The following is an 11,421-nucleotide window of genomic DNA, read 5'->3' on the forward strand; positions in this document are numbered from 1 at the left end:
TAATTCGTTTTAAATTTTTGGATTTTTTTAGTATGAGGGGATTACCTAGATTTCAAGCTCCCCCTGCCCTCTCAGGATGCCTACCATCTTTCAAGATGAAGCAGTGACATATCTCCCTTCTTCACTTTCTTGACCCAGATGTGTTCGCTGGTAGAGAACAATTGAAAGCCTATTTTACCAAATGCCCAACAGCATCTCTATCCATTTCTCCTTTCCTTGTCTTCGTTTCAGGTGGCAAAGTCCATTCGTAATTGTGAGATATGGGAGTAGTTGTATTTATTTTTACTTCTATTCACAAACCAAAATAGGAAGAACTATAAAGGATAACATTTTAGTTAACACAAGGGTTGGCTACTCTGCCCATGAAGATAATAGTGTTCAGAGCAACTTCCCTGATAAGAACCAGGAAGGGCCTGTTGGCCTTGAAGGTCACTCTGCTGGGGTTCAGCGAACGGCCAGCAATGCCAATGACGGTACTTGCTGCTGCTTCACTGCCTTCCTCGTTTACCTGCAGGTCAAATAGGAAACAAACTGCTACATTAGCTACTCTGCAGCTCATTACAGGCAGGTGAATCATCCATCGACACAGCAATTCCTCAAAATGCCATTTGTTTTCCATGTGAAAGTACACTTGGGTCGGGTTGGGTTCCCTCTGGAACCCTACTTTTAGTCTTTCTTTCATCCACTGAATATTGACGTAAGCACTTGTATTCATCCAAGCCTTGTGCTGAATAATAAGTGCCAGGGTCCATTCAGATCATCTCTGAACCAGAAATCTGGATGTATACGAGGTTGTCACATTTCTGGCTGGCACCATTGTATATGGTATTGTACTAGATACTAAAAGACATTTTGACTCCAGATTAGAGCACTATAGTTGAGATAGTTTCACTCCTGGAGCATCAAGATCCCAGATACAACTACTGTAAGCAGCCACTCAGGAACTAGGGCCTATGAAGAGAGGAGGGTCCTCTGGCTGGATGAGATGAGTACTTCTTCGAGTAACAGACTGAAGTGATGGTATCTGAACTTGCTGATAAGTAGAACTGCACAGGTCTGGAGGGAGATATCTTTAGAAAACTTTGTTTGGGGACCCAGAATGTCACTAAAACTCTGTCCCTGCCTCTAATGAAAGCACTTCAGATTCCTGAGTCTTGAGGAGCTGGTTGATGCTGTTCTCTCCCTCCCTCCTTCCTTACCACCTCCCTTCTGGCCACACTATCTATTTCATGATCATTCTAGTACTAAAGTTATGAGCAGACTGGAGCTTTTGTAAGACCAGGATCCTTTTATTCGAATCAGATTCTGGTTTATTTAATGGCTTCTCAGGAGATCTACAATCAGTTGGGGTGTGTGTATTGGGTTCCCAAGAGCCATGGAGGAGCCTTGCATCATTGTTTAGTTGGCTCAAGTAGACAAAATGAATGTAAACTTCTGCTTCTTCTTAACAGTTACTCAAGGCCCTCAAGGAGGTCTGAGCTGACCACTTCTATTTGGGGTCCTTGGAAGAAGATTCTCAATCATAGTTAAAACCCTGAGGACTCATCTTCCCTTGCAGCCTTTCTAAGTGCTCTTTCTTCCATAATCCATATGGTATCGGTGTTGTTTTTACTTCCAAAACCATGAATCCAGTACTCATGTAAAATCCCCTGTTCTGAGCTCAGTATCTTTAAGATATATCCCTCTACTCTTGCTGTTGTCCTACAGGTCACTAACATCTATTGTCCTATGGATTATATTCCCACATTGAGGATTTTGTTGCCTAGCCCATAGCCTTTCTGTCTATCCTAACTCCTGATATCATGTGACCTAGACAATTAAAATATCGTGGTAGGAGACCCATTCAATACTCTAACCTCCCACGTCTTTCATCTCATCAAACCCAATGAGCATTACCTTCACTTAAGGAAACCAGTCCATGGCTACACCTTGAACTTGCCATCTCTCAGAACATCTGGACTTTTGAGATTATAATTACATTATCCTTCTCTCAGACTGTATAACCTTCGGTATTTTTAAGCTATCACACTTCCTCACTCCCATTACAATTACTCTGACCTCCTCCTGCCCCTTGATCCCTCCACTTTCCTCCTAACTACATATTTCCCACTGAGCTTGGACTCTGCAACTATATTTACTAGCACGATGCCCTGAAACCTTCCTCTCTGACCACAATCTTCTTTCTTTGCAATTTCCTCAATCCTGTGACCTTCTCTAACATTGCCCCATCACATTTCCCTCGTAGCCTGGTTCTCCCAAAGAATAATCTGTATAAATGGTTCCCAAACCTGGTTGTGCATCAAAATTCCTTGAGGAACTTTGTAAATATACAGATTCTCAGACCCCATCCTGAGTCAAGCTCCCCAGAAAGCTAATGCCATTGATCTATATAGCTCAGTGTTTGAGAACCAGAAGTTCTAAAGGCTTTATACAACTCTTACTCTAGTAAAGGTTTCCATGGGCATCTTAGTTGGGGCAACACTAGGTGAAGCAATACTGAACCATCTTCTTCACTATGGAACTGCTCAGATGTCGGCACTCCAATGTGCATTAATTCTTGTTAATTTCCCAAGAAGAGGATGTACATTTATTTGACCATCTAACTTTCTGTTACCTGCAGTATAGTCTAGAGCTCTGGTTTTCTGGAACACACTCTAGGACACAATCTACACTCACCAGCTCCCCTTTCTTACTTTCCATTTGCTCTTCAGCCATTACAACTAGGCATGTGCCCCTACTGCTCTGTCCAAATTCCTCAGGGAAAAGTCACCTCGGTCACTTTTCAAAAAATCTTCTTACTAAATGCTTTCCATTGTCTTAACACTCCTTCCTGGGTTTCCATTAGCTCATCCTCTCCTGGTTCTCCTCCTCTGAATGCCTTTGCTGGCTGCTTTTCCTGTGTCACCTTCCCCTTAATGTCTATGTTCCCAGGAGAGGTAGAGGATGGAGGGTGGAACAATTAGACCATGAGGGCTTCAAGTCAGGGCTATATTGTAGCAGTCCTCGTGGAGGAGGGCACTACAGATTTGGGGTTTGAGGGACACTGCAATCATGCCTTTTTCCACAGCTGTCTTCTAGTGTTCACACATCTGCTGTCTACACTGTAAGAGCCAGTGGAGGAACAACTCCAAAGTTACTAATCACATGAGATATTGATGTATTGAATAAAAAAAGCAGCAGAAGAATAGAGAGCGAAGAGAGGTGTACTCACCTCAAGAAATGCCTTGTGGAATGCATCTGAGACATAGAGGTCCCTCGGGCCTTCTGCAACAATACCTAGAAGGAAGACCAGAGAAAGCTCTGTGAAATGGAAGAAGGTTGACTTCAACCCACAGAAAGGAATTCAGTTTAAATTAAGATGTCCTTTGGGGCTTTTTTGAAAAATAGAAAGAAATCCTGGACCCTCACTTAATGATACCCTGAACAATAAATACATGTTAAAAATAATAAAGTACTTTGGGTTTATTCAGCCTGGCTCCCGTGAATTTAATCTCCTGCTTCAGCTCATGGGGGGGTTGGGGTGGGGGGGTGAGGACTCTGTTCTTAAAGAAAAACTCACTCCATCTGGTAGGAATGTCTTCCCTTCCAGTGTAGCAACACTTTGGGAGTGGTTTTCAGACTTAGTTTAAAGACAGACCATTAAAGGTAAATCCAATTAACTAACGTTGTAAGCTCCTTTTTAAAAAAGAGATATTTTAGGGAATTCCCTGGCAGTCCAGTGGTTAGGACTCCGTGCTCTCACTGCCAAGGGTTCAATCCCTGGTCGGGAACTAAGGTCCCACAAGACACATAGTGCAGCCAAAAAAAAAAAAGAGAGAGATTTTAATGCATATTTTTTAAAGGATGGTGGGTTGGAAGAACCAAACCAACTTAACACCGTTATCAAAGTATCAAAACTGGGAAGGGGGTGACTGTATCTGTCCATGTGACCTTAGAATTCACATGAGCCCTTTGGAATATCAGGTGAAGAAGGGCTATTACATGTCAGCTATGCCTATTCTGTGGGACCCGGATGTCCCTGGCTCTTAATCATATCTGTCTCCTTGCTCTGAATTTTCTGATGCTTTTCAAGTTCTTTTCTACCTGGTCCCATCTCTTCTATCAGTTACAGACTCAAAAGGTTCCAGTGCCATATGGGCCTGTGGAGATCCAAGAGCCAACGTCCCATTTTACAGAAGAGAAAACTGACATCTTGAGAGGGAAGGGATTTCCCTGAGTTAGCAGTAGAACTGGGATTAGAATCCAGGTGTCCTGATTCGCCCTTTTCTACTCTTTCCCCATCTCTTCCACCTTTGGTCAGACTTCTTTGGGGACAGAGAGAGGAGGAAAGTCCTTCCTGCACTCACCTGGGAGCTTGGACTTCTCAGGGCTGAAGAGGTCCTCAAGGCCCATGTCTTGCAGCCGCTCTTTCACGCTGAAGCTGTCCTCGATGCGGAAGCGGGGCATGTGGACCACCAGCAGTGTCTCTGCCAGCTCATCTAGCCACTCCTGCAGCACCTCTGGGGTGAGTTCCTGTTCCACCTTGGTCAGGCTCTTCTCAAGCTTGGGCAGGATGAGCACCATGGTGATGTCATCACCCTTGAAGGGCAACTCAAGCACCTGGGTGCCCTCTGCCACGCGCCGATAGCGGAACTTGCCTTCCTGGTACATCATGAATACCGAACACGACTCCCCATCGGCCTTGTAGAAAAGTTCCTTCCTTGTGTTCTCAGGGCTGAACTTTGACTTCCACAGGCCCTGGAAGAAGACGCCAGGTGGGAGAATCACAAAGCAAGAAGACCAAAAACATCCGTAGGAGAATATTGACATGGGAAGTAGTCACAATATTTTATTACATTAATATGTAAGTGTAATTGTTAAGAACAAAGGCTAGAGGGATATGCATGCAAACGTCTTAACACTGACTGTCAGAGTGATAGAATCATGAGTCGCTTTTTTTCTGTGAACTTTTCTGTATTTCCTAGATTTTCAGCAGTGACTATATGCTTTTATAACAAGAAAAATAAAAACAAGAACAACCTACTGGCCTCTTTGCAAGTCTCTTCTAGAGTTTAAATCTAATTGCCTTTTGCTTTCTGCCTCCCACCAGCCTCTTTCTCAAAGGACATCCTCCAAAATGCTGGGCTCTGTTCCTGATGAATAAAGCCAGACAGAGGTAATAACCCCAGGGGGTCATCTGGGAGTCCTGCTGGGCAGAGAGTGAGGCCTGGCCAACTTTCTGTTCAAAGAAGGAGGGGATACAAGACACTCCTTTGACATTTCTGAGTTGTAATTATCATTCCCTGTCATCTTCTGGCTCTTTGATTTTGGGACAAGTCATTTAACTCTTTGAGTGGTGGCTCTTCATCTGTAAGATTAGGAGCTGGTTATCACTAATATTTGTAGGATGCTTGCTGTGTGCCCGGCACTGCTCCAAGCATTTTATGTGCATTAACTTAATCCCTTCAGTAACCGTGTAAGGTAGATGTATCATTATTACCATTTTATAGATGCAGAAGTTGGGGCATAGAAGAGTCTCAAGTAACTTACTCAAGTTTGCAGTCAGAAATGGAAGAGTCAGAATTTAAATTAAGTAATCTGTCTGAGCAGCCCAAGTTCACATTTGTGATGTTATGAAGGTCAGGAGGACTAATAAAAGGCAAAGTGTTCCATAAATTGTAAAGGGAAGTACACATTGTAGAAATGCAACCTACTCCATTCTTAGGGTGAGGGACCCCCTAAGCAACAGAGTAATTGCCAACAGCAGTGACTGGCTAACCCCCTGGGCCCAGTCGGGGAGAAGAGTGTATCTGGAGCATGACCTGGGAAGGGCACAATTCAACCTGCATTAAGCTGGAGGCCCTCCTGAGTATCAATGGTCTGTTTATTCCCAGGACCTTCTCCCTCATCCTTCCTAAATGTAATAAAGTTGGAACAGTCTTTAGAACTCTTGACTCTCTGAGAAAGACAAAGCCGTCTGCATGATCATGTAACAAGGCTTCTGCTAAGTTTGACGTTAGTCTGGCATCAGGAGGTTCAGAAGCTTCAGGCAAGAGGAATTTTGAGTCACTGCAGAAGCTGCTCTAGATGATGGAGAAAATCTCACCACTGAGGATTGTCTATAGACTCTGTCATTTTGTTCCAGATTTCAAAATGGAGTTAATTAGGGACAGGAGAAATCGTCACATATATATGAGAATTTATTACCACGCACACCTTGCTTGGGCCCAGAGACACTACCAGGTCCCCTTTGGACCTCAGGCCAGTAGCCACAGCCCTAGACATGACTATAGACTCAGCAAATTTGTATTTTACCCAGACCATGCATGTACCATTTCTCAAAAAGATCTACTGACACATGCCCAATGGTATGAAAGAAGGTAAGCTGGAGGGAAAACAAGTCATCCCTGAGGTCTCTCCAGGGACATTTTGAGTACCTTGAAGTAAATGGTGTTGACCAGCACCAGCACAGTGAACTCATTGATGGCTTCTGGGGGAATGACATCAGTGATACGCCCATCAGTCTTATTGGATATCCATTGGTTGATGGTCACTCTGGACTGCTCTGCATTTCCCTGAGGAGAACAGGAAACAAACCTACGCAACTGTGCTATTCAATTGGCTTCTCCATTTCCCTGTGAAGCACTTTATTTTGTCCATCATCCCTCTGCTCTTTCCCACCATTTGGTTAAGCCATCTCTCTAACCCAGATTGGGGAAACCTCACATATCTCGTGTAGTGTCGTGAATCTTCCACATCGTTAATAAATGGTAACAGAAGAAAGAGAAAGAAAGGAAAGAAAAGAGGAAGAAATAAAGAAACAGAAGAGGAGAAATATAGTCTGAGAAAAGAAAACAAAATATTATCTTCTCTGACTCTGGAAATTCGAACTCTTATAAGTATTCATGAGATATGTTCTATGGGAAGCTAATGAGTGACATAGGAGTTGGGGGGTGGGCAGGAGAGATGCCCATGTGGTCCAAAAAGTTTGAGAAATACTGATTGAATAAAGTAAGTAGATTTCTTTGTTGCAGGACTTTTATATAACTTTTTCAGAGCAGCCTCTACAATCCAGAGATTACACTGATTTCTCAGGTTTCAAGCAAGAATACATATCCCAGGGGCTCTGACTTATAGTATTATAACACCTCCACCTGCCTTCAACTACCATAGCAGTGTTAATTTGGATCCTGCTTCTCTATCTCTTTAATTTCTGAGTGGAGGAGAAGAACTCTGAGGTCAGGGATGACATCTGCAACTCACCTTGAAGTCCAGGGGCTGGAGCTTGGCTCCATATACCATCTCACTGATGTCCTGGTAGGTCTCATTGAAGGTAAGGGATTTGTCTCCAAAAAGACGGTTGGCTGATACCAACTCAGAGGATTTATTGGCTTTTCGATAGAGTCGGCAGTTCAGTTTGGCAAAGAAAAAGTGGATCTGATCAGATGTCTTCTCAGAGATGGTATCAAACTTAAAAACCTGTAGAAGCCAAAAGAAAACAGCGGTGGGTCTGGTAAAGAAGTCTGGCTAACATGGGTGGTGAGCACAGTGCCACTCAGCCCCTGACCAATAGTTGTGAGTCCCTTCAAACACAGTGCCTGGCACAGCATAAATGCTCAGCTCATGCTTTCTAGATGAATAAATGGATAAAAGAAGAATAAAGGGTAGGAAGGAGAAAGAGAAAAAGAAACATAAAGAGACTGGGATACCACCCAAAGTCTCTAAAGGGCTCTAGGCCAACACATAGATGTTCTCCTGGGTGTACCAGCAAGGAGGTTAGGCAGAAGGGCTTTGGGTTGTACCTCCATCAGCTGCTTGAGGGTGTTGTCACAGGCACCCAGCTTGGTCATAGCAAAAGCTGTGGAGATACTCAGGGGTGACAGGAAAATGTTGTCCTTGTCATTCTTGTTGTCTGCCAGATGCTGATAGAAGGTGGCGGCAAAGTGGGAATTGGCCTTGGACAGTTCCCAAACCCGCCGGTTGGTGGCCCCGGGGATCTTCTGCTCTGAACCCTCGCCCTCGGTTGCTTTCTTCTCTGGGGCACGGTAAATGCACATGGGATTCATGGGAATGTCCCGAGGCTTGGCTGTGCAGATGTCTTCCCCAGGGCTCCAATGACAGGTCACGCAGCTCCAGAGGCCAATAAGCAGCAAGGAGAGAAGACATACACTCCTATAGGGGGACAGAAAGCCGAGTTAAGCTAGGCTGAGAAATCACCCGTCCCACTGCCCACCACAGATTTGCCCCAGTAAAGCATAGATTACCATCCCACCTGCTGTGGCCAGGAGGAGGGCCAAAATCTTTGAAAAGTACAAGGGCCCGGGACAAGTCCAGTCCTGGACTCCTTACAAGTGGATAGTTTCACTTGCCTGGCCATAGTCATGCTGAAATTAGAATCAACTATTGAAGCAACTGAGGTTATTAAAAGTATTGTGTGCCCAAGGCCTCATGCTGGAAGATATAAAGAATGCAAAGTTTCCAATTGGTGAGATGGGACATGCACACAAGAAAAATGGCAGAGAACTTTAGTGCCCAATGAAAACTTAGGTCAGTTGGAGGAGACATTAACAGAAGCTGATTAGGGAAGGACTCAGAAATAGATGGATTTTTAACCTGGATGTTAAAGGATTGGGAGGATTTTGATTGATTCAGCAGATGGATTTCAGCAACATGAGAGGGTTAAGAAGAAATGAATTCTCCTAATTTGTCAATTTCATGATCTCATTTTTTAAGAAGGGAAATTAGTTTTATTTACTTTAGCCACAATCAATGTGCTGAAAACACCGGAAGTCTCTAGCTCCAGCCTAATCCTTCCACTGAGTTCCAGACCAGTTGTTTGCTGGACAATTCCACCTGGATGTCCTGCAGATTCCTTAGTGAAATACGAACAAACTGAACTCATAACTCTCACCCACACACGTTTCTCCTTCTGTGTCCTTCAACTCAGCAAATGGGACCCACAGTTACCTGAGAGCCACTCTGGATTTCTCCCTCTTACCCTTCTCATTAGTCACACCCTAGATTCTATGCATTCTGTTTCCTTGTTCTCTCACTGCCTTAGTTCAGGCCCTCAGCATTTTCTGATTCCTAGAAGTTTTAGTAACTTCCAACGTGTATTCGCTAAAGTAAATAAAACTAATTTCTCTTTTTAAAAAATGAGATCATGAAATTGGCAAATTAGGAGAATTGGGACACCCAATTAAGTAAACCAAGAGATAAACTCTCTTGTAATGTTTTTGTAGATAAGACATGAGGGGCCAGGAACTTCCTGTGGCTGACTTGGGGCCCTTAGGTCTAGAGAGGGGAGTCTGCATGAGGGTACTGAGTCTTCTCAATCTTCCCCCAGCAGAAAAGCAGGTTATGCACGCAGTGAAGAAAGGACTCACCAAAGTGGTCTGCTGGGCAAGCGTGGGGCTGGCTGGAAGCTGGGGGCAGCTGAGGGGTACTTGGCTTCTTGCATGATCTGAAGTGAACCCTGCAGTCCTTTTAAGAACAGAGGCACAGAATGGGAGAGCAGAGGCACTGAGGGAGCCATGGAAGGCAGGGTGAGGAAGCAGAGAGAATCTTGCCATTCTTCTCCTCAGCTTGCTTGCCTCTGTTTCCCATTTTGTCCCTCAGCTACATTTGGAAATACAAGTGGAGGCTGAGGGGGCCCTAGGAGTTCTGTTAAGCACAAAGAAAAACCAAGGTGGTCAAGCCACAGCCTCATTTCTAGCTTCCTGTAAAAAACCAGATCAAGAAGGGAATGTGTGTGATGTTGAGGGCTGCAGTCCTTTGTCAAAGGTCACTGAGACCTTGGGTGGGGGGATGGGGGATGTGACGGGGGTGGGGCAGGGGGGAATTGAGTGGAAGGAGGAGCAAAAAGGGAGTTAGGAGGTCCTCATAGATTAAATTTGTCCTCTTTTCAGATGTATGGAAGGCCCAGCAATTCCCCTTGGAGCATCTCCTGGACTGCTGTGAGGGCTGACACTGATGCAGCATCTCTGTACAAGGGAAGACATCCCCTGTTTCTTGGGTTAAGAATCCAAGGTGTGGCTTAGGGTAAGGCCTTACCCCTAGAAGGGAGTGGGAGGGAGGGCACTTGGAATGACGTCTTCCAAACAAGTCTGATTAAAACTACCAGGGAGAGGGCCTGGTCTTCTCGAAGGTGTCGAGGTCATCCTGGTGAGTCCCTTCAGAGGTCAGAAAACCCAGTGAGGGCATGCAAAGGGAAAGCTCACCCCTCTTACCTTTTTCCAGCAGCTACAGTTCCTATCCCATTGGAAAGCATGGTTGCTAATCTTCCACAGGTCTGGGCGAGTGGAGATAGTGTGGTTTGAGGCAATCCCTCTGAACTGGTTCTTTCCTCTAAATCTGGATGAGGTTCCAGAGGCTAGGATGGGGGATGGAGCTGGTGAGGAGGGGAGGCATGAGGTCAAAGGCTGATGACATGCTCCCAGGGTTAAGCAAAGTGTAGAGCCCAGTGCTGGTTAATTAGTATAGAAGTTTTAAAGTTCAGTCAGGTCCAGAGAAAGAAGGTCCACCTTTCCTACCCATACTCCCTCACTTTCTTCTTCATCTTTATAGAAAAGGAAAAGGAGAACATGTTCACAAATTCAAACTTAGAAAATACCTAGCTGATGAGAACTTTGCAGGAATTTTTTTCTTTTTTCCTGGTTAACTAAACCAGGAGGTAGAAGATAATCTATTTTCTACATAAATAAAATAGTATATAACTAGCCAAGTTGAATGTCCAGAATGAGAGGTAGTCTTCTACCTCTCAGTGCAATATCCTCTTTCTCACAGGTTTTTAGGGAAAGAGAGAGAAAAAGAGCCCACGTTATCTAATCATAGGGGAGAGAAGAGAAATATTCTGAAACAGGTGCTACTTTCAGGCCTCTAAGAGCTGATGTGTCAGTGACCCAGTCAAGGATACACAATGGTTACACCTGCGTGTACAGTGGACTCATTCCCTATTCAGCCTTGAAGTGGTGGGAGGGGGCACAGGAGCAAGGGCCTCAGGGTGCTGCCAAGGACATTTCTAGGGTGGATGAGCTGGGTGGGAAATACTTCGAAAAATTCTCTTGGGGGATCAGGAGACAGGGTGGGGCAGGTGAAAAACATACATGCAACTACTGACATACTTCTAAGAAGCAAACAGAACGAAGTATTTTTATTTATTCATATTGTTATTTTTACTTATTTTAGTTATTGGGGAAATGGAGTCAAACTAATGGAGATAAAGGGCAGGTTTATGTTTATTTCCCTCTTCCTAAATAGCCAAAAACAGTATCATAAGGATTGCTGCAACTGTATTCACAGGATACAAGTATGCCACCTTCTGTGTGACTGAAGACTTCTTGAAGTTGGTACAGTCACAGGCATTCTAAAGAGTTCTTTATTCATTAGACAGGAAATCTCTACCTAGACTGAAGCTGCGTCTAAGTTCTTGACTGATTTAGA

General features: G+C 44.3%; 1 protein-coding gene across 2 annotated transcripts; it reads right to left on the bottom strand.

The window, feature by feature from the left end:
• Positions 1 to 55: 55 nt before the first annotated feature.
• Positions 56 to 10,420, bottom strand: SERPINC1 (serpin family C member 1). 2 transcript variants are annotated; one of them, XM_032647859.1, is made up of 7 exons: positions 9,366 to 9,401; positions 7,782 to 8,151; positions 7,243 to 7,458; positions 6,417 to 6,554; positions 4,347 to 4,737; positions 3,212 to 3,276; positions 56 to 508 (listed from the first exon to the last, which is right to left on the bottom strand). In XM_032647859.1, the coding sequence occupies exons 2-7, from the start codon at positions 8,043 to 8,045 to the stop codon at positions 332 to 334; spliced, it is 1,251 nt and encodes a 416-aa protein (XP_032503750.1). In that variant the 5' UTR covers positions 8,046 to 8,151; positions 9,366 to 9,401; the 3' UTR covers positions 56 to 331. The 2 variants fall into 2 exon arrangements, with proteins under 2 accessions (XP_032503750.1, XP_032503746.1); XM_032647855.1 differs by lacking the exon at positions 9,366 to 9,401 and adding an exon at positions 10,209 to 10,420 and having other exon boundaries at positions 255 to 508.
• Positions 10,421 to 11,421: the final 1,001 nt, after the last annotated feature.

Source organism: Phocoena sinus, chromosome 1 (assembly GCF_008692025.1).
Source record: "Phocoena sinus isolate mPhoSin1 chromosome 1, mPhoSin1.pri, whole genome shotgun sequence".
Lineage (NCBI taxonomy): Eukaryota > Metazoa > Chordata > Mammalia > Artiodactyla > Phocoenidae > Phocoena > Phocoena sinus.

Coding starts and splice junctions, on each gene's coding strand:
- SERPINC1 (XM_032647855.1), bottom strand. CDS start 10,249: ATGCTTTCCAATGGGATAGGAACTGTAGCTGCTGGAAAAAG. Junction 8,152..10,208: donor ACTGTAGCTGCTGGAAAAAG/GTAAGAGGGGTG, acceptor GTCCCCCTATAG/GAGTGTATGTCTTCTCTCCT. Junction 509..3,211: donor TCCACAAGGCATTTCTTGAG/GTGAGTACACCT, acceptor TTTGACCTGCAG/GTAAACGAGGAAGGCAGTGA.